The 27,270-nt window shown below is 49.3% G+C and overlaps 2 protein-coding genes across 3 annotated transcripts in view; one reads left to right on the top strand and one right to left on the bottom strand.

Moving 5' to 3' along the window:
• The window catches only part of LOC143793083 (uncharacterized), a 119,067-nt gene that overhangs the window by 72,067 nt on the left and 19,730 nt on the right, over positions 1–27,270 (top strand). The window lies entirely within an intron of this gene.
• LOC143793078 (olfactory receptor class A-like protein 1) lies at positions 13,266–14,285 on the bottom strand. Its single transcript, XM_077279704.1, has one exon. The coding sequence runs from the start codon at positions 14,264–14,266 to the stop codon at positions 13,301–13,303; it is 966 nt and encodes a 321-aa protein (XP_077135819.1). The 5' UTR covers positions 14,267–14,285; the 3' UTR covers positions 13,266–13,300.

Raw genomic sequence — 27,270 nt, 5'->3', positions numbered from 1 at the left:
TTCAGAGAAATGGTTGATAACAGAGAGCAAATGCAGATGGGGCCTGAGAGCCAGGTGGATGATGATGAGGAGGACGAGGAGGATGACCAGCAGAAAGCCCCACCTGGCAGCCTACAAAGTCACCCGCAGGCCACGTGCAGCGAGGTCCCTGCTGGACAGGCGACATTGACATCTGGGCGCAGTTCTGCTGGCTCTGGGGAGGACAGTGACCATAACGTCCAGGGAGGGGCACTAATGGCAGAGATCAAGCTGCTGGAGTCCCCAGTGTGCCTTCAGAACTTCCATCTAGGTGACAATTTACCGGAGGAGGCACCTGGGGGCCAGAAGAAAAAGGCAAAGAAAACCACCAAGCCAAAGCTGCAGGAAGCGGTAAGCTATGTATATGCCCCCCTCCCTGTACCTCCTGAGTCAGCTGCAGGGTCAGCTCACTGTATAAGCCCCGTTGCCCAGCCCAGCCCAGGTTCTGCTGTGGATCCGGTGCAAAGGCACGGGGAGATTACAAAGCAATATAGTGAGGCGCAGAGCTCCGTCTCTGCTTGTAGTAGCGGGGACGTAGCACCAGGTGCATCAGCCGAGAGGCAATCTTGCCTTGCGCAGGCGTGTACTACGGAGGACACAGCATGAACTTCAATCCAATATTGCGGCCAGCATGCAGCCAGCGGGTAAGGAAAGGGTGAATCAAACACCCGAAAACCCCGCCCATATGACCCAAAACCGGTCCCGCCAAATTCAGGTGACAGGTTCCCTTTAATACATCCCTATTCCACACCTGAGTTTGATGTCAGCTTTGTTTGGCTGGAGGGGTTTGAGCTCTTCTGGTGGAACTATGAGTTGGCAAAAAATGAGCCTGGCTGGCGAGACTTTGCCATTCAGGCGGTATCTTGCCAAAAACAAGTCAAGAAAGTGACCGTTATGACCTGTAACCAGTCTCTTTCTTGTTATGACATCATGAAGTAGCTTGGCCGGTATGGAGAGGTGGTGGAAATGCCGATGAAAAACCGTGATTATTATTTATTATTATAGCGCCATTTATTCCATGGCGCTTTACATGTGAGGAGGGGTATACATAATAAAAACAGGTACAATAATCTTGAACAATACAAGTCACAACTGGTACAGGAGGAGAGAGGACCCTGCCCGCGAAGGCTCACAATCTACAAGGGATGGGTGAGAATACAGTAGGCGAGGGTAGAGCTGGTCATGCAGCGGTCGGAAGAGGTGGGTCTTCAGGCTCTTTTTGAAGGTTTCGATGGTAGGCGAGAGTCTGATATGTTGTGGTAGAGAGTTCCAGAGTAGGGGTGATGCGCGAGAGAAATCTTGTATGCGATTGTGGGAAGAGTAAATAAGAGGGGAGTAGAGAAGGAGATCTTGTGAGGATCGGAGGTTGCGTGCAGGAAAGTACCGGGAGACGAGGTCACAGATGTATGGAGGAGACAGGTTGTGGATGGCTTTGTATGTCATGGTTAGGCTTTTTTACTGGGGTCTCTGGGTAATGGGGAGCCAGTGAAGGGATTGACAGAGGGGAGACGCCGGGGAATAGCGGGGGGACAGGTGGATTAGTCGGGCAGCAGAGTTTAGAATAGATTGGAGGGGTGCGAGAGTGTTAGAGGGGAGGCCACAGAGCAGGAGGTTACAGTAGTCGAGGCGGGAGATGATGAGGGCACGGACTAGGGTTTTTGCAGATTCTTGGTTTAGGAATGTACGGATCCGTGAAATATTTTTGAGTTGAAGGCAGCAGGAAGTGGAAAGAGCTTGGATATGCGGTTTGAAGGAGAGATCAGTGTCAAGGATAACCCAGAGACAGCGAGCTTGTGGGACTGGGGAGAGTGGGCAGCCGTTTACTGTAATGGATAGATTCGTTGGGGGGGTTGCGTGAGATGGGGGAAAGACTATGAATTCTGTTTTGTCCATGTTAAGTTTTAGAAATCTAGCGGAGAAGGATGAAATAGCGGATAGACATTGAGGGATTCTGGTTAGTAGGGAGGAGATATCTGGTCCAGAGATGTAGATCTGTGTGTCATCAGCATAGAGGTGATACTGAAAGCCATGAGATTCTATGAGCTGTCCCAGGCCAAAAGTGTAAATAGAGAAGAGCAGGGGCCCTAGGACTGAACCTTATGGGACTCCGACAGATAGGGGGCGAGGTGAGGAGGTGGTGTGTGGGTGGGAGACGCTGAATGTCCGGTCTGTTAGGTATGACGAGATCCAGGATAGATCTGTGATGCCAAGGGATGAGAGGGTCTGTGGTAATAGGGAATGGTCCACTGTGTCAAAGGCAGAGGACAGGTCCAGGAGGAGGAGGATAGAGTAGTGTCGCTTGCTCTTGGAGGTTAATAGGTCATTGGTGACCTTAGTTAGGGCAGTTTCAGTGGAGTGGTGTGACCGGAAGCCTGATTGTAAGCAGTCAAAAAGTGAGCAGGAAGATAGATGGGAGGACAGTTCAAGATGGATGTGTTGTTCCAGTAGTTTTGAGGCATAGGGGAGAAGTGCTATAGGGCGATAGCTAGATACAGAGGATGGGTCAAGAGAGGGCTTTTTGAGGATAGGTGTGATTGAGGCATGTGCAGCGCCCCAGAGACCTGGTCGTTGCAGTAACATCGCTCTGCCGCTAAGGGGAGTGATGGTACGTCTGATGGCACTGAAGGAGTTCACCTGACCAGGTATCACAGACACCAATACACTTCACGGTCTGGCCTCCAGGGGGAGCTAAGGGCGCTATGTATTAGGCCACTCCTCACAATCTGGTAAAACTGGGGGTTAGATAGGAAGTTAGAGAGAAAGCTGACTGGGTTGGAACCAAGCAACATCCTGTGGCAGAGGGTGTTGCAGGGGAAGATTCAGGGGGGTCCCTGTCAGGGGTGGGATCCTGACAGAGGCCTAGTGAACAGGAAAGAACGTTAAGGAACCGCGCCTGCACTACATCGCGGTGGTATCTCAAGAAAGGACAAAAAGCGAGGTTTATTGTGGAGAGTGAGAAACGAGATCAAAGCAAAAGGAGATAACATCAGTAGGAGTCGTGCTGTAAGATCGAGGCAACATCCTACTGAGGCGCGTAGCCGGTGGCCAGAATGCCGAGGAAGTATTAGGCTCCAAGCAATACTTCAAACAGAGGCAGGACAGTTGATTTTAGGTTGGCTGTCTCACCAAAATCACCTAAGAAGACATAGGGGGCAACTGTGGGAGAGGGGCGACGCTAGGGTCCCGGAAGAACTCCAGGCCTTCCCGTCATACGGGTGCGTCCTATCCATATCATCTGGGGGGACGGAGAAGAACATCAGAATCAGTTGTGAGGGAACATCAGAAACAGACACAACAGTTGTGAGGACTATCCCGTGGTGCTCAGCAGGGAAGGACTACAACACACAAGCGCTAGTTGGTAGGCACCGATTTCCACCTGCAAAGGGAACTCTGGAGGTGCCATCGGACCGGCCGGTCTCAGACAGCCCTGTTAATCGTACTCTGGATTGAGGATCTTGAAGCTTTCAGTAAAGAGGTAAAGAGACTGCAACCCTGTGTCCTCATTTATCGCTACCGGCACCGCGCACCACCATCTACACCTTTCATTGGACGCCCCTTAGCAGGGCCACAGACCGGGTCCAGCCACCGTGACAACCCCAGAACTGAGACAGAGAGGCCCGGTACCGAGTACCCCGTGGCCCTGCGTCTGGGGGCGCTCCACATGTTTAAAGCTTGAGGGGAAAACACCAGTTGTTAGTGATAGGTTGAAAAGATGGGTTAGAGTTGGGATGAAGACTGTGGCGAGGTTTGGGATGAAGTGGGAAGGAATCGGGTCAAGTGCACAGGTGGTGAGATGCGATCTTGAGAGTAGAGTGGACAGTCGATCTTCTGTATTGGTGGAGAAGTTGGTTTTCGAGGTGGAGGGCTGGGTAGTTGGGAGGAAGGGCTTTGGGGGTTGTCGACTAAAACTGCCTCTGATGTTATCAATCTTCTGCTTGAAAAATGAGGCAAAGTCTTCAGCTGAGATGAGTTGGGAGGGAGGAGGTGCTGGGGGATGGAGGAGAGAATTGAAGTTGTTGAATAACTGTTTAGGGTTGTGAGACAGGGAGGATATGAGAGACGAGAAGTAGGTTTGTTTAGCTGTGGCGAGTGTGGTCTTGAAAGTAGTGAGGGACTGTTTGAATGCGGTGAAGTGCTCTCTGGAGTGGGATCTTTTCCATCTAAAATGTTCAGGTGGTACGGTTGCCCATATACCATCATCTGCCTTCCTGGGTAGGGATAGTATCCTGGTCTTCTACCAGGGGCAACCGAAGCTCTGTCACAGGTGCGGCGACCCCACACGCTTCAGTGCAAACTGCTCTGTGCAGAAATGTGCATTGTGGGGGGATATCGGCCATATTGCCGCATTTTGTATGGAGATTAGGTGCCACCTGTGTGGTGAGTTAGGTCACCCATTCAGCCATTGTCCTCGCTCCTCGGTTATGCCATTGTGTGTGGAAGAAAGCTGTGAGGCTGATTCTGCTGTTGAAGGGACTAGCAGGGGTGAGGGAGCTGAGGGGCCAAAAGAGGAAAAGCAATAAAAAGACGCCTGCCCAGCTGAGGCATCTAGATAAGCGCAGACAGGATAGGGAGCTGGGCGAGCCCCGGGCTATTGGGACGGTCCCTGTCTTGGATGCCAGTTTTTCTGCTGAGGCTCCAAGGGATGATGAGTTGGATGAGGAAGTCAGGAGCATCCACAGGAAGGAAAGTGCCACTGCCTACGAATCATCGCATTATGAAAGTATGGTTGAGGATAATAGGCAGTGGCTAGAGGACAAGTGTAAGCTAGGCACCAAAATGAAGAGAAAGAAAGGAGATAAAGCCTCTCGCTCTGACTAAGGTACCTAGAGAAGGAAAAACTGACTCCCCTCTGGTTGGTCTTTCTAAATGGTTCCAAGCCCTTGAGAACATCTCTTCCTCTGAGGAGGAAGCTGAGGGTGAGGTTCTGGCTTCAATGGGGCTTACAGGGAGTGCCGAGTCTCCTTCTTCTGGGAATGTAAGGTCCTTGGAGGGAGGGACTGGCCAAGAGACCGGAGACAAGGACAATAAAAAGAAAAAACGGAACGGAAATGGATACCTCTATGTCCTTAAAGAGGGGGAAGGATTCCTCCTCTGAGGCAAAGGATAAGGGGAGTGGGTAGAAGAAAGCCATTTAACTCAATCACCAATGATGGCGGTACCCACTCCGTTGACACTGGCATTCATTAATGTCGCAAGCATAAAGTCAAATACAGCTAGATTTCCGGCCTTTGATTTTCTCAGCTGTTTTGAAGCTGACATTTTCTTTTTGCAAGAGACCAGGCTGTCAAACATGGCAGACGTGTTTAAAGCTAAAAGGGAATGGAGACTTGGGCCCTCCTATTGGTCTCTGGCAGCCAAACCGTATAGCGTAGTGGCGGTCCTTTTTACCGCATCGGTGAAATGCCGACGGGTTATTGAGTTAGAAATGGGGAGGTGCCTAATATTAGAAGTCCTCATGAAGGGACAAGAGCTCTGGCTCATTAACATCTATGGTCCCCAATCTAAGTGGGACCGGAAGTGTCTATGAGGATCAAGCCCTACCTTTTTACAAGTCGGCAGGTTGTCTTTGGAGGGGACTTCAATGCTGTCACGAGGCCCCGAGATAGAGGAGGTTCCATAGACAAGCTGACTTATGATAGCATCGCCCTAAATAGTATAGCTAGTGAGGCTCGCCTGGTGGATGTCCACATTCGGTACACACCAGGCCACGAGGGGTTCACCTATCACAGAGGTAACTGTACGTCTAGGATAGATAGGTTTTATTTAAAGGAGGAAGCTGTCTCTTCAGCAGTGTCTGTTGTTGAGGTGGAGTTCTCCAACCACTGTTTAATTTTGTTTTCTCTGAATGTTACAGAGACCCTCCGGATGGGAAGAGGCTTTTGGTGGCTCAATTTGTCTCTCTTGGAAGAAGCAGAGATAAGACAGTCATTTGAGGATTTTCTTCAGAGCCAGGTACCCTTACTGGATCTTTGTAGTAGTAAGTCAGAGTGGTGGGAGATGTTCAAGAAAAGGGTGGTGAGATTCTTCCGCCAGCTCTCGAGCCTCAGGAGTCTGAGCAAGTACCGCCTGTATCTGGGTCTGAGGAGGAAACTTGAGCATCTTGTCTCAACTGGAGGTAGCCGCGAGGAGATCTCCAGAGTGAAATCTTTGCTTATGTGGTGTCAGTACGATAGACACGCATCTTTGGTTTTTGAGAGGGATTATGGGAAGTACCGCTTGCCCGACCCTTACAGAAACTGCAGGATGTCAGTGAATAGTAAAGTAGGTACAGGACTGGTCGACACTACAGGGTCCCTGAGGCGATCCAGATCAGGGATCCTGGAGGTTGTCAGATCCTTCTACTCGCACCTCTTGGGGAAGAGGGATCTTGATTGGGATGAGATGTTGGCTTTCCTGGCTGAAGCCGTCCCCGAACCAGGGGTAGACCGCTCTCTTGGCTTTTTGACAGAGATGATCATGGAAGAGGAAGTTATGTTGGCGATTGAAGGGCTTGCCCTAAAGAAATCCTCCGGTGCAGATGGCTTAACATCTGAATTCTACAAGACATTTACGGACGTTTTGGTTCCCCTCTTGACTGAGGTATTCAATGAGTGTCTTTCCTCAGGCACACTGCCAAAGTCAATGAGGAGGTCTGCCCTGATCATTTGATCAAAAGGTAGGGATCCATCTTGCATTGAGAATTGGCGTCCCATAGTGCTTCTCAATGCAGACAGGAAGGTTCTGGCAAAGGTGCTGTTTAATCGGCTGGTGAAATTTGCATCCCGACTCCTTTCGGAGGCTCAGCATTGCTCTTTTCTGGGCCGCAGCATATTTAGTGCTGTGCTCTGTGTCCAAGAGGCAGTGGAGCAGGGTAGGGCTGGTCACTGGAAGGGGTACATGGACGAGTACCTCTTCCAGGCAAAAGCCAGGCAAAAGCATTTGATCAGGTAAATGACGAGTACCTCTGGTCCGTCCTTCTGAGATATGGCCTGCCAGGGGGGGTTTGGCTTAAGACCTTGTACAGTGGGGCAGAGAGTTTCCTGCTTGTGAACGGTTGGAATGGCAACTTTTTTGAGGTTGGGTCTGGTGTTTGCCAGAGTTGTCCCTTGAGCCCGCTGCTGTACGTGTTTGTGATTGACCCACTTCATAGGAGGATGGAGCATGGACTGTTGGCCAGGATCGGGATTGACAAGGCCGCACCGGAAGCCACTCTCAGAGTGGTGGCGTATGCTGATTATGTCACTGTTTTTCTTTCCTCTCATGAAGAGGCAGGGTGGCTGATGTCAGAGGTAGATTGCTACTCTGAGGCATCCGGGTCCAAGATCAATCGGGATAAGTGTAAGAGTCTCTGGCTGGGAGGAGGAGATCCTGGTTTTGATCTCCTGGATACCCTTCCAGGACCCAAAGTCTCTGCAAAAGTCCTTGGCATCGAATTTGGCAAGGGGGATTACCCCAAACAAAATTGGGACAGCAGGCTAGAGATCGCCACTCAGAAGGTGTACCAATGGAAGGGTTGGTCTTTGACCCTAAGGGGAAGGGTAAACCTGATCAAAACTTACCTGCTCCCTTTACTGATCTATCTGGGCAGTGTGTGCAGCTTGCTGGAGTCTCTCTGGACTCGGGTCTACCGTTTGTTCTTCCAACTGTTATGGAGTAATAGACTGAATCTGGTTAAGAGGGAGGTTACTTACCATATGAGGAGACTAGGAGGGTTGGGTATGGTCAACCCTGTGGTATTATTTGTGGATACCTTCAAAAAGATCTATATTGCAAACCTCTGGAAGGAGAGGGCTGCTCTGTGTGTATTCTCCTGTAGGGGATGGTTTCAGCCTTTCTTCCAAGAATGGGAGACAGGAGGGCAAGTGAAGGATATTCGCTCACTGTATGGACATCTTCTGGCTTATGCTACCTTGGTTATGAAGGTAATTTGATGATGGGGTCTGGGAATGTGGGAGATCAGGACTCTGCCAATGAAACTCCTTGAAAATAGGGTTCTGTTGACCCATTTCCAGAGGCCTCTGGCACTCACGGATTGCCCAAGTCGGGATTTTGGGGTGGGTTTGTATCTTCTGAATTCCATCAGGATCCACTCGAAGTTTTCGGACTTGGCTTGGTGCTGCTTACATGTGAAACTGTGTCTGAGGGACAATCTAAAGTGTAGGTGCTCTGAGGACAGGAACTGTCCTCGAGAGCATTGTGGTACCGTGCTGGAAAGCATGGACCACTTCCTGCTTTATTGCCCCTTGAACACAGAGGTGTACAGCGCTGTGGGTGGCTCCACTAGCTGGTCCCGGCTGGCCGGACTCTTATGCGGAATGGGCCATTCGGAGACCTTGGTGGTTGGGACAGCTGCACCTTATTTCTAGTTAGCGCAGCGGTTAGGTATCATACGTGGAACACACAGTGTTCAGTATCGACTCAACATAAAATCCTACCAGTGGACGATGTGTTTAGGACCATATTCGGTGACCTGGTGAAGGTGCGCTCTCTGGAGCATGGGAGACTGGGCACACTTAGGGCTGCTCTCCTCTGGAGGGGCTTTTCTTTTAGTGTGCCCTAGTCTGGTCATCTTTCCTGGTGGTGGGCTGCTGCTGACACTGTAGATTTTTGTTTTGTTGATCGGTATACAATGATGTAGGGCTGCAGGTGCTGAACTTGGGTTTTGTTATTTGAGATAATTGTAGCATTTGTTGATATATACCTTATTTTTCGGACTATAAGGCGCACTTTATTCCCCCAAAATTTTGGGGCAAAATGGGGGTGCGTCTTATAGTCAGAATATACTTACAAATACTGTGGTGGCAGCAGGAGTCGGGCGTTTCTGCGGCGGTCCAGGTCTGATGCTGCTGGGCGATGATCACACTCCCTTCCCAGGCTGGTGCAGCTGGTGTGGCAGGTTTGGCGGTGGTGGCCTGTGGTGTGGAGGGGACTCCGCCAGCATTTTGTGAAAGCCTGGAGGCACCTCACATCCATTTCTGCGATGCGGTGGCCTCTGGGAAAATGGCCGCCGGGGGCGATTCATGCTCAGATTGAGATCTTAATAACGAGATCTCGTCCCAAGATCTCATCTCCCGCGCTCTTGGGACGTGATCTCCTTGCTGAGTTCTCAATCTGCTGCAATGCGGAGGCCTCTGGGAAAATGGCCGCCGGGGGCGGCGCATGCTCAGAGTGAGATCTCGGTAATGAGATCTCATCCCGAGACCTCGTCTCCTGAGATCTCGGTGCCGAGATCTCAATCTGAGCATGCACCGCCCCGCGGAGATTTTCCCAGAGGCCGCCGCATCGCAGCATTGGATGTGCGGGGCCTCCGGACTTAAACACAATGCCAGCAGAGCTCCCCCACACCACAGAGCACCACCGCCTCACCTGCCCACACCAGCCGCACCTGCCCACACCACCCGCACCTGCCCACACCAGCCGCACCAGCTTGGGATGGGATTTCCCGGAGGCCACTGCACCTGCCGCACCAGCCTGTGATGGGAGTCATATCGCCGGACCACCGGACACCCCCTGTGACCACATTCCACCAGCGCTGCAGGTCCACCAGCGCTGCCGATCCCCTTGGTAAGCTGAATTCAGACTGAAAGATGGACCCTCATTTGACAGGTGCGTCTTATGGTCCGGTGCGTATTATAGTCCCAAAAAAAAGGTATATTGTATTTAAGGATATATATTTGGGTGTAGGTGTTAGGTTGGGTGGTGAGAAAAGGGGGGGAAGTGGGTTCATCTTGTGGGATTTTGGGACATTGTAGTGCTTTGTTTAGAGCACTGTAGGGGCAGTGTGCTATCTCTGGCTCTGCTGTGTAGGCCGACAGTGTGCTGTCTCTGGCTCTTTGCTGTGTAGGCGGACAGTGTTCTGTCTCTGGTTCTCTGCTGTGTAAGCGGACAGTGTGCTCTCTGTGGCTCTCTACCGTGTAGGCGGACAGTGTTCTGTCTCTGGCTCTCTGCTGTGTAGGCGGACAGTGTGCTGTCTCTGGTTCTCTGCTGGTAAGCGGACAGTGTGCTCTCTGTGGCTCTCTACCGTGTAGGCGGACAGTGTTCTGTCTCTGGCTCTCTGCTGTGTAGGTGGACAGTGTTCTGTCTCTAGTTCTCTGCTGTGTAGGCAGACAGTGTGCTGTCTCAGTTTCTCTGCTCTGTAGACGGACGGTGTGCTCTCTGTGGCTCTCTGCTGTGTAGGTGGACAGTGTGCTGTCTCCATCTCTCTGCTCTGTAGGCGGACAGTGTTCTGTCTCTGGCTCTCTGCTGTGTAGGTGGACAGTGTGCTGTCTGTGGCTCTCTGCTGTGTAGGCGGACAGTGTTCTGTCTCTGGCTCTCTGCTGTGTAGGCGGACAGTGTGCTTTCTGTGGTTCTCTGCTGTGTAGGCGGACAGTGTTCTGTCTCTGGCTCTCTGCTGTGTAGGTGGACAGTGTGCTGTCTGTGGCTCTCTGCTGTGTAGGCGGACAGTGTTCTGTCTCTGGCTCTCTGCTGTGTAGGCGGACAGTGTGCTTTCTGTGGTTCTCTGCTGTGTAGGCGGACAGTGTTCTGTCTCTGGCTCTCTGCTGTGTAGGCGGACAGTGTGCTTTCTGTGGTTCTCTGCTGTGTAGGCGGACAGTGTGCTGTCTCTGCTTCTCTGCTCTGTAGGTGGACAGTGTGCTCTCTGTGGCTCCCTGCTGTGTAGGCGGACAGTGTTCTGTCTCTGGTTCTCTGCTGTGTAGGCGGACAGTGTTCTGTCTCTGGCTCTCTGCTGTGTAGGTGGACAGTGTGCTGTCTGTGGCTCTCTGCTGTGTAGGCGGACAGTGTTCTGTCTCTGGCTCTCTGCTGTGTAGGCGGACAGTGTGCTTTCTGTGGTTCTCTGCTGTGTAGGCGGACAGTGTTCTGTCTCTGGCTCTCTGCTGTGTAGGCGGACAGTGTGCTTTCTGTGGTTCTCTGCTGTGTAGGCGGACAGTGTGCTGTCTCTGCTTCTCTGCTCTGTAGGTGGACAGTGTGCTCTCTGTGGCTCCCTGCTGTGTAGGCGGACAGTGTTCTGTCTCTGGTTCTCTGCTGTGTAGGCGGACAGTGTTCTGTCTCTGGCTCTCTGCTGTGTAGGCGGACAGTGTGCTGTCTCTGGCTCTCTGCTCTTTTGGCAGACAGTGTTCTGTCTTTGTCTCTCTACTGTGTAGGTGGACAGTGTGCTGTCTCTGGTTCTCTGCTGTGTAGGCGGACAGTGTGCTGTCTCTGGCTCTCTGCTCTTTTGGCAGACAGTGTTCTGTCTCTGGCTCTCTGCTGTGTAGGCGGACATTGTGCTTTCTGTGGTTCTCTGCTGTGTAGGCAGACAGTGTTCTGTCTCTGGCTCTCTGCTGTGTAGGTGGACAGTGTTCTGTCTCTGGTTCTCTGCTGTGTAGGCAGACAGTGTGCTTTCTGTGGTTCTCTGCTGTGTAGGCAGACAGTGTGCTTTCTGTGGTTCTCTGCTCTGTAGGCGGACAGTGTTCTGTCTCTGGCTCTCTGCTGTGTAGGCGGACAGTGTGCTGTCTCTGGCTCTCTGCTCATTTGGCAGACAGTGTTCTGTCTTTGTCTCTCTGCTGTGTAGGTGGACACTGCGCTGTCTCTGGTTCTCTGCTGTGTAGGCGGACAGTGTGCTGTCTCTGGTTCTCTGCTGTGTAGGCGGACAGTGTTCTGTCTTTGTTTCTCTGCTGTGTAGGCGGACAGTGTTCTGTCTTTGTTTCTCTGCTGTGTAGGCGGACAGTGTTGTCTTTGTTTCTCTGCTGTGTAGGCGGACAGTGTGCTGTCTCTGTCTCTCTGGTGTGTAGGTGGACAGTGTGCTGTCTCTGTCTCTCTGCTCTTTTGGCGGACAGTGTGCTGTCTGTTTCTCTGCTGTGTAGATGGACACTTGACCAAGTCCTGACACTGACATATATCTTCCCACATGGCAGTGTTGTAGCATTACATTCATATATGGAGTACCATGGCTGCGCACGCATTGTGTTACTCACTATTGCTGGTAAGTATATTTATGACCAGCCTCCGTGTCAGAATTTAGTGGCCAGTTGGCAACCATTTCTGTAAAATCGAATATGGAGACACTACAGAGGTTGACGTGACGTTGCGTGACAGTGGGCTTTTAGATTTTTGATCAAAATGTTAACTTAGACCATCACCTTCCATTTTGAACATTTTTGCGCAGCCGCAGGAGGTCGGTGCATGGTGCAGTACTCGGATGTGAGCTCTGAGGACCTTTATCATGATGTTAATAACAGTAAGCCAGAAAGTTACGGTAAGCTGCCAGGGGCTGAGTCTGACGTTAAAGGGATTGTCTACTACTAATAATAACATATTATTTAATAAAGTGGTTGTCCTAGTAGATGCCTTCGAGAATGATTGGATTGGTCTGCTGTGACCGGGGGCTTCCTAAGTTCCATCACATTAGTGGGCTTTTAGGTTTGGATGGAATAATTACCGGTAGTACAGGTGGGACTTGCAGGTTCGGCAGATTACAGACCACCAATCTCGGCCAACCATAGCAATGGCAGTAGATCCCCGAGTGTGCCGTCATTGGTGGGGGTCCCATCAAAGCCAATTTAGCAAAATTGAGGGGCGGATGCTGTAGCTAAGGGGATACCATGCACACCATAACCCATAACTGATGGTTCACATAAGTCATTCTATGCACAGGATATATAGGCTATTACCTATACGTGAACGTCTCAACATCAGCTTTCATGGACGAGGGAACAGATTTTACGCTTAACTGATCAGATTTTGGACTAGAAGCAATTTTTGCAAATCGCCTTCTTTACAATTTTTGCTTCTTTTGACTTTTTCTGGCTCAAGGTTTCCTTGCTCATTGCTGGCTGGAGAATGAGTTAACTGAGAATCGAATCTTTCTGTCTTTTTTCTGAACTCCTCTCAGCTGATTTATAAGCATAGACCACATCAAATTGTTGAGTTAAACTTTGATGTGGTCATTAAATCAGCTGAAAGGAGTTCAGAAAAAGATGGATTAAAGCTGGAATGAGCTCAAGGGCGGATCCTCAGTTAACTCATTCCACAGCCAACAATGTTTCCTTGCACAAACAGCCTGTAAAAGTCATCACTTCGATTAGCCCAAAACATAATCCCCCTCCTCAAAGCTGATCATATTCTGTAAACCAGTGATCCTTCATGCACTGATCCTGAAGACCATACTGCAAGCAGAGTTGACCTTTTTTTTACCCATGTATATTTATAAAAACCAAAACTATGGACCTTTTCAACTTATAAAAAACCTCTTAAGATTAAAACCAACATATAAAAATAGTGATTTGCTACACTCTACGGCAGAGACATATATATAAATGGCACATGTAAGTTATTGCTGCTGTTCTAGGTTCTCCACCGCCGTTTGTCCCATCCGACAGCAGTTTCCGGCTTCGGCTAAGTAGTCCTTTACTTGTCTGTAGCCGAAGACAATGATGCATGAGCTGACTGAGTAATATATGGAGGACAGGATGCCATATAGAGCCGAGAGCACTTCACTTTCATAGTCAGTGCCCATCAGCCCCGAGACTATGGCAATCCACACCAAGTCACTGGAGATCCAGCAGATGACGTACAACAACAAGAGGGACAGCAGTATCTTTGTCGCCTGTGCCGTGTGCTTGTTCCAGCCTCGTCTCGCCGTCATGGTGTCCATTACTTGGCGCCGGTGTCTACATATCAAGTCTATTGTAAACCAATTTAGGAGAATCACCAAGATGATCAACAAGAAGTCCACACTCACCGTCGTGTAGGTCAGGACCTTCAGAAGTTTACTTTGTGATGGCCCGATGCAGTTGGTGCTCGTCATCATTATGTTGCTCTTATTACGATGACCTAAAGTCTCGGGAAAGAGAAGGTAAGGCATATGGAAAGTGATGCTCACGGCCCAACACCCGGCCAAGGACCAGTTGACGTACTGCGCTTGGTGTCGATGGATGAACTTCGACCAGCTAAGACCTGGTCTTCTTATCTTAATGAGATGAAGGAAGCTAAGATTCTCTACTGACCATATGCTGATCAGCCGGAGAGTGTGGTAAAAATAAAGCAAGAACTGGCATCCCTCAGGACTAAAGACTTTGGCGTTGAACAATATAAGGAGCCCGGGAATCTCCTTGTAACAGCACAGCAGAAGGTTGACCACGGCCATGTTCACGATGATTTTATCCAGAGGCTGAAACACTTTGTTTTTGAAGGCATTGCTCACAAAAGCAAAGATAAGAACCAAATTAGCAATCGTCCCGAACAGAGCACAAAAATAAATAGCCAGGGAAACAATATCTGGAGCACTCAATATCATACTTTGTGGGGTTCCTGAATCATCCACTTTCGGTAGGTTCTCGGCCATCTCTGGTCTCCAGCTGAAGCATCGTACAGTTGTGATGCAGATGGGCAGACTGGTCCCTTATAAGATCTCCGGTGGTGAGAAGCAGAAGGTGTGCGTCCTTTATCTGAGTCACCATGGCAGCATTTATTTCCACCCAGATTGTCCCTTCGCTGCTCAACTGGACTATTAGCCGATGTAATGTGTCAATCAACAAGAGGAGCGGGAGGCAATCAAGCTCCAAAGTGGATCTTCATTGTATTTTATACATTATTTAGTTTTTTGTTGTTGTTTTTTTCAACTTTAAGCTGGAAATGGATAAGATGACCCTGGGGCTGAGACTGAAAGCTGAAGGTCGGAGAACCTTTACTAAGAATTGTATCAATATTTTCTATGTAAATGGTTTGTACCAAGTTAATAAATTAATCCAGCGCTCGGCATTGACACATGGTCACTTTATGATCGATGGGGGTCCGACCACTGATCCTTGCAATGGTGAAGCCATTGCCCACCCCTGCCATAGAGATGTAAGAGTGGTGGAATGTCCTGCTGTGTTCCCACCCCTGAAGACTCCAATCATTTCAATATGGTGGAACATGAACGTCTGTGCATATTGTAACAAGACTGATAATATGGTATGTGACATCGCAGTGGTATAGGACATGTTGATAGTCCAAAGTATACAAATTGCACGGTCAGGAGTGGTGTGCACCGCCATGTTGTGCTCGGCACCCCCACAGTCCCGGCCAAACACCGCCTCTTCTTGATAGAAGTGAATGATGTCTCTTAGATCATCCACACAGAGCTCAAAGTCTCGCGTCTACACATTTAAATCAGAAACCCTTGCTGGCGCAAAGGCAAAAGTTAGAGGGGTTTTTTTAGGCATTTTTACTTTTGCACAAAGTTCATTGTGACTTTTGTGTTATTTCTGTGCTGTTTTTCCATCCTCGTCATTTTCAGGGTTTACTTCACAATCTAGGTGTGGTTTTCATCAGCTGTTTTTGACTACTCCATCATTTACATCTTTTCGCAATGATGCAAAACAAGTGTTTTTTTTGTTTGTTTTTTTTTTGGGGGGGGGTGTACCTAGAGAGATGGATTCTCTATTCAGCAGCTCAGAGTAATTAGTGCGGACCGGAGGCAATGGTGCAGTGGAGCTGGACATGCTGGATGGCATGTAGAATAGGACTAGAAGAGCTGGATATGCTGAGTTGTAGGTGTGAACTGCACCAGGAAAGCAGGAAAACATGCTGTAATACTGAGGGTTAATGCACATTAACACAGCTCCACTACATGGCAACAGACAGGAGAAAAACTGAATATCCTGATAACAAGCAGACTTACAGTATTACAGCGAAGCTATTGCTAGGTGGCAGCAGAATTGTCATAGACCCGAGTCGATACCTGAGGGCAATGCAGTATCAAAAGAAAACCAAGGCGCAGAGTCAGACGAGAGCAAAAGGTCAATACCGGTCAGTAGAAAGATACCAGAAGGGAGAGACAAAGTCAGGTCAGAGACAAGCTAAAGTCAAATACCAAGGAATCCAAACACACAGGGAAATAAGGAGCAGGGACGGGTAGGAGGAAAGTAACAGACATGGGTCGGGTCAGATAAACTCACCAGAGCCAGCTAGCAAGCAGAAGGCAAGCAATATAACTGGCACTGCACACAGGTTGCAGCTCAGAGATATAACAGACCGGACACGGGAACGAGGCAGGGAAAGTTAACCCCTGACATGACAAGACCAGGAAAGGAAAGGCAAAACAAAACCCGGCCTGGATCATGACAGGTTGTAGACGTTTCTGGTGATCAGTCTGGAGCAGCTGAACTTATATCAGACACTTGGCTTGAGCAGAACCTGGTGGGAAGTGTGTCTTATCTTGCATTACTACTTCAGTACTGAAGCAGCACACAGTTTCTGAGTTTTCCACAAAAGGCCTTGGATGATGACATCAGAGAAGCTTCTTAGATTATCATGGTGAACCGATGTGGACAAGTGCACAGAGAGTTTGGAGGAAGGACGCAAAGCCTTGCCCTGGAGTCGGGACAGTAAAAGATGAAAAATCAACACCTCAAAAATCAACCACCCCCCCAAAAAAAAGTTAAGGTATGTTCACATGACGCTTTTTTATGTGGATCTGCTTTAATATCCATTTCAAAGATTATGCAGGAGGTTTTTGATGTTGATTTTAAAGCAAAAATCCACTTCAAAATCTTCCTGAAAAAACTCAATGTTTATATTACTCCTAAATAGTGGGCACATGGACATGGTCCTACCAATGTACACGGAGCCCCAGTGTATCCTTGGACACAGGATAGCTGGGTTACGTGGGCTCGGTGTGTAGCTAGGTGATGTATGGCTTGAGAATCTGCAGCTGCCCGAGCCATCTACATTATCTGCACTCGCTGGACGTGTGTAAACAGCGGGATGATTACTGGGATCGCACTTTATAAGGAGGCACTCATGGGGTTGTATTCAGCCACTTTCACATCTCGTTCTTGTCTCTAGTGTTTACAGATTAACGCCTGAATGGTCTGACATTAAGAGAAGATTTTTTTTTTTTAAACACGATTGTGCTGAGAACCTCTTGATGTCTTGTCTTCTCTGTTTCACGGTAATAGCGACATCCCTGAAGTTACCATCGGTGAAGGTCCAGGTGCTGAGATCCCCACCGATGAGTAAAATATTAGAACATAAGTTCTTAAACAAGCGCTGCTCTCCTCTGACAATGAAGACCTTCTCAGCGCTCGACTGAGAACTTCTGCTCTTGTGTTACTCTTGATCAGGATCTCAGCTGGACCTCCAAAAATTGAAACTTCTGGGATGTCTCTATAACATAGCATAAGTTTTTAAAAAGTGTTATATTATACATCAGCCATATTTAGTATCTGTGAAGCCTTAATATAGTCACCCAGGCAGCATAGAAATGTTCATCAATAGTCTTGTTCCCCCTCAAGTTTTTGAGGGACTCAAGATGTTTGATGAATTTGGTACAACTTAAAAATTATTTTCTTGCACTATTTTTTAAATAAAGATATTTCAATAATTTTAATAAGTTTTTAAATGTTGCACATTTAAAAACACACAAAAAAGGCAAATTTTCGTGTCCTTTTTCTTTATTTGTACCTCTTTTCCCATATTTTTCCTTAATACATTTCCTTTTTTTTCTGTATCCCCTCCCATATAATATTTCAAAAATTTCAATTAAAAACATTTTGAAAGCTCTCATGTGATTTTACAACAGAAATGAATCGGAAAAGTTTTTCCGAGCATTTTTTTGAGCAATTTTTTTTTTTTTGGCGTTTTTAAAGTGGACCCTTCACCAAAAAACTAATCAGAAACCTTTATCTGCACACAGGGTATGTTCACATCATGTTATTTTCTAACATTTTTTTTCACCTAAAATATCGGTGAAAAAAAAACGTTTAAAAGAATGAATTTATTAATTTTCATGCAAAACCGACTTAATGTTTGTATATTCAGGCTTTTTTTAATGCTTCAGGCTGTCAAAAAATATTGAAAAATGTCACATGTTCATTCTTCAGGCATTTTTAGTGAGGAAGACATTCAATAATTTACAATACAAGTTAATGAAATTTTTTTTTTTTTTTGCACGTTTTTTTCAGTGCTTCCGCAGCAGCACAAAATGCTAAGGTTCGCTTTATTCACTTTTGGAAATATGTATACCATATATATGCGGTATATATTTCCATATACAAATGCGAAAAAAAAGAAATGGCTGTGAAAAAAGACCCCCCCAAAAAAAGGATCAAAAGGAAATGATCAAAAGGCACCTTCTTTTTAAAAACAGATGTGTTTTGACCTCCGGAAGCAGCTGATGTCTCCTATGTAGTAGAAGATGGCAGTGGAGAAATGGACTTCAGTGAGAGCGTTATCAGCCGGGTTCCATCCGGTAAATAGAAGCCGGTATATAAGCGGCACAGATAAAACGTACGCAGTCACAGCGCTTGGCGGGCAAATAGAAACCGAAAACTTTGAGGCTTATGTACTGATTAACCCGAGGAAAAGCTAATGATATAACCAGAGTGTCAATATGGAGGCAGAGAGTGTAATAAAATGCCTGATAACGCTCCACTTATGTATGCTTATTGCAGCGGAAACTTCTGAAGCTCCACATTTATGTCACATTTCAGGAATTTTGTTTTTTTTTACTTAAATGCATGTATTTTTGACTACAGATCATTTTCGCAAAAGTGATGTATTAAAAAAATGTAGACTGGCTTCAAAATGAGTTAACGGAGCAAGCCATCAGTGAGCTTCTAACATGAGAGTTCATAACTGTTAGGGCCTATTCACCGATTCATATTTTTTGTGTTTTTTTGTTGAGTTTCTTCAATGTTTTTTTTTTACAGTGTCATCTGACTTGTTTCGACACTCTTACGCCTCCACCTGGCGATAGGAATGAGATCTTCTAGATTTATTTTAATAAAATTCTGAAAATTCTATACAAATTTTCTGAAATTTTTCGCAATTTGACTCACTTGAATTGAGCAAAAAAAGGCACCATCATTCCAAAATTTTGCTGGATATATTTTGGTTATGGCCCAAAATGAGTGAAAAAATGAAAAGGAAAAAAAAACTAATCAACCAAAAATATTACACTTCTCTTTCCTTGACCCTCACATGACTTTTTGTACCAAATCAGGGAAGTTTCGGTGGTTTTGGACACAGTCAAGGGATGGTCTATTATATTACTTTTTACCCCTTGCCTCTATTTTATTGTGGAGTATACTCAGAGTACGAGAAACCATATTCGGGGCACTTATGATTCATATCAAATTTATTAGGACCAAATTAAAATGAATTTTGAAAGATTGGCTCATCTTCACCCCGGAGGTGTCCATATCTTTTAAGATGTCACCTAGAGGAGCTTAGCAGAAGGTCGGAGATCTTCTGCCCACTATCTGGGGAAAACTGTGCAAAAGGCACCACCAGTATGGACCATGTCTTCTTTTGAGGGGATGGACATGAGTGTTAGAGCGATGGACACTAAGCACATACCTGCCACCTCTAGAAGAACATCTAGGGGAAGACCTCCTGGACTTCTATAAAGGTTGGAAAATGTCTTGGGCGCCATAAAAACTGCCCAAACCTCCATGAAAGCAGAAATCCTATACATTATTTTGTACCTGGCATCTCGAAAAAGTAGGAAGAGAGAGTAAAGAATTGGTTGGCAATATTTGACCTCCAGGAATGGCATAGATTTGTCGATAAATTACTTGTGGCAAGTCTATTCTCCACCTGGCTACCAAAATTCAAAAGTTACTGTCATGGGGTCCTACTCCGGTATCACATAGTTGAAGCGCCCCCAGACGCAGGGCCGCGGGGTACTCGGTACCGGGCCTCTCTGTCTCGGTTCTGGGGTTGTCACGGTGGCTAGACCCGGTCCGTGACCCTGCTTAGGGGCGTCCAATGAAAGATGTGATGATGGTGCGTGGTGCAGGTCACAATGAATAACGAGGACACAGGGTTGCAGTCTCTTTACCTCTTTACTGAAGGCTTCAGGATCCTCAATCCAGAGTACTGCTAAGGGGCTGGCTGAGACCGGCCGGTCCGAAGGCACATCCAGAGTTTCCTTTGCAGGTGGAAATCTGTGCCTACCTTCTAGCGCCTGTGTGTTGCAGTACCTCCCTGCTGAGCACCACGGGATAGTCCTCACAACTGTTGTGTCTGTTTCTGATGTTCTTCTTTCTCACAACTCGTATCTATTCTGATGTTCTTCTCCGTCCCCCAGATGATATGGATAGGACGCACCCGTATGACGGGTAGGCCTGGAGTTCTTCCGGGACCCTAGCGTCGCCCCTCTCCCACAATTGCCCCCTATGTCTTTGTAGCGCCCCCCACTGCCGCAGGGCCGAGGGGTACCCGGTACTGGGCCTCTGAGTCTCTGCTCTGGGGTTGTCACGGTGGCTAGACCCGGCCCGTGACCCTGCTGAGGGGCGTACAATGAAAGGTGGTGGTATGGTGCTGATGTTATGGTGCGGTGTAATGCCGGTCGCAGTCAATAACGAGGACACCAGGTTGCAGTCTCTTTACCTCTTTACTGAAGGCTTCAGGTGTCCAATCCAGAGCACTGTTAACCGGGCTGTCGGAGACCGGCCGGTCCGAAGGCACATCAGGAGTCCCCTTAACAGATGGGAATCAGCGTCTACCTTCTAGCGCCTGTGTGTGTTATAGTCCTTCCCTGCTGAGCACCCCGGGATAGTCCTCACAACTGATTCTGTCTGTCTCTGATGCTCGTTCTCTCTCCGTTCCCCAGATGATATGGTTAGGACGCACCCGTATGACGGGGTAGGCCTGGAGTTATTCTGGGACTCTAGAGTCGCCCCTCTCCCGCAGCTGCCTCCGTTGTCTGCTTAGGTGATTTGTGTGAGACAGCCAACCTATAATTGGCTGTCCTGCCGTGGTTTGAAGTATTGCTTAAAGTCTCTTACTTTCTCGGCATTCCGGCCACCGACTGTTTTACGCCTCAGAAGGATGTTGCCTCGATCCTACAGCACAACTCCTTCTGGTCCTATTGCCTCTTTGCTGTAGTCCCGTTGCTCACTTGTTGCGTTGTTCTCTTAGGAGTCTGCCAGGATCCCATCCCTGACAGGTCCTCTCTCTAGCTCTTCCCAGCTACTTCTCCCTGTCTTCCCGTCCAACCCCCAGTTTTACCAGAGTGTGAGGAGTGGCCTATTAGATAGAACCACCCCCCCTGGTGGCCGGAGTGTGAAGTGTAGTATGAGTGTTACCTGGTCAGGTGAACTCCTTTAGTGCAGTCAGACATAACATCACTCCCCTTAGTGGCAGAGCGACATTACTGCAACGACCAGGACTCTGGGGCGCTGCACTCCCCCCCGGTTAAATCCAGTACTCCCGGACTGGGAAAATAACAACAATACATGTTAACAGAAAACACACAACATTTTGAAATATTATAAACAATTAAACATAACAGTGCTTCCCTCTATGGGAGGTGAGGACTCTTGAACATTGCGAAAGTTAGGTCATGCACAGTTTATGACTCTCAGTTCAGTGGTTGAAACCGCGGGGACCCCGGGTAAACAAAGGGGTCCCCTTTTAGAAGTTTTTAGAGCAATTCACTGTTCATTACTCTGTTGTCCATTTTAAAACCTGTAACAGAAGATATGCACACAAACATTTTCAACTAAATAGCAGCCCTCATTAATACCTCCAAGTTTTGTAGCGGAGGGGAGTTTGATTCTGAGTGCTGCGTGTGGACCTTTGCAGCGCAGTGGTCGCTATTGACCTAACAGGGCCCGCTATGCTTGCTACCGCTGGTGTAGTGCACTTCTGGCTACACTTCTAGTGAGTCTGGGTAGCACTGGCAAGCTGGGACTCTCAGGGCTGCTGCTAGCAACAGTGGGTACGGCAGGCTCACCAATAGCAGAGGGAGGATTTGCCAATTCAGCGGTCGGCACAGCATCTTCAGGTAGGGCGTGTTGAGGTTGCGGGGCCGGATGATCTGGTACCACCATTGTTTCTGGTGGGTCCGGCTGTTGGAACGTTAGAACAGGTACCACGATGGCCTGATTTATCTGAGTCCAGGACTGGGGAAAGTCACCAAGGACAGTGTGGATCATCTTCTCCTCTTCCACAGGCGGGGAGATTCCTGGAGCCGTTTCCCTCTCTCTCAATTTATCAGGGCAGATCTTAAGGTGATCCCTGGATATCGCTGTCGAGGTCTCCCCTCCATCCTTGTAGATGAGACAGACCTTCGTGTTGTCGAAATCAGATGGCAGGATGGTATACGGTTCCGCTTCCCATTGGTCATCGAGCTTGTGTAGTCTTCTCTTTCGTTTGAGTACTTGCTCACCAGGTGACAGGGGAATCGCAGGAGCATGCTGGTTGTAGTCCCTTTCTTGTTTTTGCCTAGCCTGGGCGAGACTTCTTTCTACGCACTCCTGTACTTTGCGGTACCTTTGCTGCCTTTCTACATCCCAATCTGCATCCGGTGAGGTATCTTCGGGGACTAGGACCCCCATGTCCAGATCAACGGGTAACTGGCTAGACCTTCCTCGCATCAGGTACGCTGGAGTGCAGTTGGTAGAATTTACTGGGATGTGATTGTATATATCCACCAAGTCAGGCAACTTTGTCGGCCACAGGTTCCGTTCCTCTACGGGCAAGGTCTTCAATAAGTCAATCACCACTTGGTTCATCTTTTCGCACATCCCATTGGTTTGAGGATGGTACGGTGTGGTTCTGATCTTCTTACACCCGTACAGTTGGCAGAACTCTTGGAACACTTCTGCTTCGAAGGCTGGTCCCTGATCGGTCAGTACCTTCTCCGGGTAGCCATGGGGCCTACAAAAGTACTGCTGGAAGGCCTTGGCGGCAGTCCTGGCCGTTAGATCCTTGACAGGTACAACCACCAAAAATCTGGAGTAGTGATCTACGATGGAAAGAGCGTAGATATAGCCTGACCGGCTAGGTGTCAGCTTCACATGATCCAGCGCGACCAGTTCGAGCGGCCGTTTGGTGATGATAGGCCGCAGGGGAGCCCGTTGGCTGTCACGGTCCTTCCTGCGTAGGCTACATGGACCGCACTCCCGACACCACTTCTCAATGGCTCTCTTCATGCCAATCCAATAGAACCTCCCTCGGAGCAGCCTCTCTAGCTTCCTCCATCAGAAGTGTCCGGCTCCATCGTGGTAGGCTCCCAGAACCATGGGCGCATCCCGCCTCGGTACCACTATCTGCCACACCAATTCATGAGTACGTGGGTCGATGCTCCTCCGGCACAGCTTGCCATCATGGATAAACAGTTTGCTTCTCCCCCGCCACAGCTGTTGGGTCTCCTGTGGATCATCTGGGCCGGGATGCAACCCTGCCTGCGTCAAGAGCTCTTTCACCTGACGGACCGCGGGGTCACCATCCTGGGTTTCCGCCCACCCGTGGTGGGGCAGGGGGTTCAGCGTGGCACCCAGTTGGTTTTTGTGCCTGTTCCTCACATGATTGGAGTTCTGAGTGGCTTTAGGGCGATGGAATGCAGGTAGCTCCACCTCTTCAAGTGCCTCCGGGTCTTCCTCTGCTTCCGGCAAATTGGGCATTCGAGACAAGGCATCAGCATTTGCATTCTTGTGTCCTGCCCGGTACTTGATGGTGAAGTTGTAGTTGGACAGCCGGGCCATCCACCGCTGTTCCAAGGCCCCGAGCTTGGCGGTGTCCAGATGTGTTAACGGATTGTTATCCGTGAAGACAGTGAATTTCGCTGAGGCCAGGTAGTGTTTGAACCTCTCTGTCACGGCCCAGACGATGGCAAGGAATTCCAGCTTAAAGGAACTGTAGTTGTCAGGGTTCCTTTCCTTGGGACGAAGTTTCCTGCTGGCGTAAGCGATTACCCTCTCCTTGCCCTTCTGGACCTGGGACAGCACGGCTCCCAATCCTACATTGCTGGCATCCGTGTACAGCACAAACGGTTGGTCGTATTCGGGGTAGGCCAGTACCTCTTCTCCCGTCAGTGCCGACTTCAAGCAAGTGAAGGATCCTTCCAGCCTCTCGTTCCAATCAAATGGGGTGTTCTTCCCCTTGGTCTTCTTTGATTGGCCCACCAACAGGTCTTGCAAGGGTGCGGCCTTCTTGGTGAAGTCCTTAATGAACCTCCGGTAATAGCCTACCAGCCCGAGGAATTGCCGGACTTCGTGGAGGTTGCTGGGCTTCGGCCAGTCCTGGATCACCGTGACCTTGTCGGGGTCTGGGGCCACTCCTTCAGCACTCACCACATGGCCCAGGTACTGCACTTTAGGTTTCAGCAGATGACATTTGGACGGTTTCACCTTTAAGCCAAAGTTGGACAGGGCTTCAAACACCTCAGCCAGGTGTTTCAAATGGTCTTCGCAGGTCTTAGAGAAGACAATGACATCATCCAAATACAGCAGTACGGTTTCAAAGTTCTTGTGCCCCAGACAGCACTCCATCATCCTCTGGAACGTCCCCGGGGCATTGCACAATCCAAAGGGCATGTAGTTGAATTTGCAGAGACCCATCGGTGTCGTGAAGGCCGTCTTCTCTTTGTCCGCCTCCGCCACGGGAACCTGCCAGTACCCACTGGTGAGATCTAAGGTAGAGAAGTAGTTAGCAGATTTTAAGGCAGCCAGAGATTCCTCTATCCTGAGCAGTGGGTATGCGTCCTTATGTGTAATGCGATTCAACTGCCTGTAATCAACACACATCCTCATTGTACCATCCTTTTTTTTAACAAGGACTAATGGAGCTGCCCAGGGGCTACAACTGTCTCTCACCACCCCAGCCTCCTTCATTTCTCGCAACATGTCCTTGGCACACTGGTAATGAGCTGGGGGTACAGGGCGGTATCTCTCTTTTATGGGCCGGTGATCTCCCGTGGGGATATGATGTTGGATCCCTTTCACCTGCCCAAAATCTAAGGGGTGTTTGCTGAATACCTGCTCGTACTCGTGAACCACCCTGTAAGCCCCTTGTTTTTGATGGGATGGGGTAGAGTCAGTGCCCACATGCAATTCCCGACACCAATCTTTCGAGTGCCCTGCAAAACCGTTGTCCTCTGCCACGTTTGACGGGACCAAGGGTTCAGGTGTCTGTATCGCATTATTATTGACAGCGAACAGTTTGGCGAGCGTGGCATACTTGGTGAGGTGAACCTCTTCCTTCCCACAATTGAGGACACGTACGGGCACCCTCCCCTGGCAGACGTTGACCACCCCCCTAGCTGTCAGGATAGTAGGCTTATTGTCCGAATACACGGGTTCTACCAAGGCCTGTAAGTCTTTACCCCTGAGGCCTATGGCTGCCCGACACCATATTAACATCTCGCTCCTGGGGGGTACCGCGATGGGGTTTGAATCACTCACAGTGACACGACCAATCTCACCACCAGTCAGCTCTATCTGCTGTCTCTGCATCAGAGCTCTGATTTCTTTTTGCAGAGCACGTTGTTCACTGTGGCCAGCGGTTTCTGCTACCTGTTGCAACAAAACAATAACTTCTGCAAGACAATTTTCTATAACATTGGTACCGATAGTCATCATGGGGTTACATTCTCGGTGGTCAATATCAACAATTACAATTCCTTGGGCTTTCAATTCCACCCGCCCCACTTTGATGGTGGCCTCTTTATACCCCACTTGTGGCAATGGCTGACCATTACTGGCTATTATGGTGAAATCGTCATCGGGGCCACGAGTAATATCGGTGTCCTCCCAATACCGTTTATAGAGTACATAAGGCATAGTCGTCACCTGAGAACCGGTGTCCAGCAAAGCATTCAGGGGGATGCCGTCAACCACTACAGGAAGAACTGGTCGCCCTCCAATGTATTTGGCTCTCCAATGCTGTGGGCCTGACCGTCCTACTCCTGGGGGTTGGCCCTTTGCCCCAGGGGTTGCTCGTTTAAAGGACAGTACCTTGCAAGGTGGCCCACCTGATGACAGTGGCGGCAGATGGGTCGTCCATCCTGATGGAAGCGATCGTCGGCCCGACCTCTGGTCGGCGGAGTCCTCCTCTGTCGCATCCAAGGAACATCCTCCGGTCTGGAGGCCAGCTGGATCTTCTCCTTGGGGGCCTCCTGTAGGGACTGCACCGTCCGGGCCAGGGCAGCAACGCTCTTGGTCAGCTCCTGCATCTGGAGGCGGAGTCCTGCAGGGGAGTCGTCTAGGCTCTGGGCATCGGCCTCGGCGGCGACTGGGACATCCGACGCCACCTCCTGGTGGTATGTGAGAGCGGGACGCCTGGGAGGTGCTGCACGGCTAGGCTGTCGCTCCTGCAATGCCTGGATAGCTTTATCCTTGAATTGCGCAAAAGTCAAGTCTGGATTTTGCATGGCCAGGAAGTGCAATTGGCCCCGTTGGTGACTGCACAGGAGCCCCTCAATGAACCGTTCCTTCAGGAGTTTATCCTCATCCTGCATGCTGTCGGGGTCACTCTGCTTAATGGCCCGCATCGCCTCCTGGAGATTAAGGGCATAGTCCCGTAAGCTATCCTGCGGTCTTTGTTTGCATCCATAGAAAGTCAATTTAATTTCTGTAGCTGTACGGGTATCGAAGGTGGCTTTAAGCTTTGCAAAAACCTGCTGTGCTGTTCCCTTATCCGTGGCGGGCCAGGACTTCACTTCTCTCAGAGCCGCTCCAAAGAGTTGGCCAATTATCATATGAAACTTCTGAGGCTCTGTCAGGGGATAGAACTCGAGCAGGCTGCAGATCCCTTCTTTAAAGTCAGTAAACGCATGTGACTCCCCGGAGTATCGCGGAAGCCAGACCGCTCCGGGCAGGTATGGCATAGAGAAGGGCATTATGGCCTTTGTGGTAGCGGCAGTGTCCGACTGGCTGATGGGGGCAGCGGGCTCCAGGGCTGCCAGTGGTGGTATTAGGGCCGCGGCTTCGCCCGCTGCGGGGACCGGAGCTGCCCCTGCGTCCACGGCTGCAGCTGCCACCTCCTTTCCTCCCGACTCGGACATGGCTGTCCCTTCCTCCCACTAACCTGCTGGAGGTCGGAGTTCCTCTTCCGGGATTGGCACCTTACCGCGCTTTCCCGTTCCGCGCTTCTTTTGGCTGGTTCCGCCCACGAAGCTAAGGCTCCTACCTCCGTGCGCGGCAATGGCGAATCGTGGCGGGAACTCTTGGCGGCAATTGGCAACACACAGTCTTTGCGTTAAGTCACAGTCCAATCACAATAAATCACAGTTCCAAGGCACACATGACCCGATTCTTCAGGCTTAAGTAGATCCTGTTCGTGACGCCAAGTTTGTAGCGCCCCCATTGCCGCAGGGCCGAGGGGTACCCGGTACTGGGCCTCTGAGTCTCTGCTCTGGGGTTGTCACGGTGGCTAGACCCGGCCCGTGACCCTACTGAGGGGCATACAATGAAAGGTGGTGGTATGGTGCTGATGTTATGGTGCGGTGTAATGCCGGTCGCAGTCAATAACGAGGACACCAGGTTGCAGTCTCTTTACCTCTTTACTGAAGGCTTCAGGTGTCCA

The sequence above is a fragment of the Ranitomeya variabilis genome, chromosome 1, assembly GCF_051348905.1.
Source record: "Ranitomeya variabilis isolate aRanVar5 chromosome 1, aRanVar5.hap1, whole genome shotgun sequence".
NCBI classification, from domain to species: domain Eukaryota; kingdom Metazoa; phylum Chordata; class Amphibia; order Anura; family Dendrobatidae; genus Ranitomeya; species Ranitomeya variabilis.
This window is presented reverse-complemented; position numbering and strand designations above follow the sequence as displayed.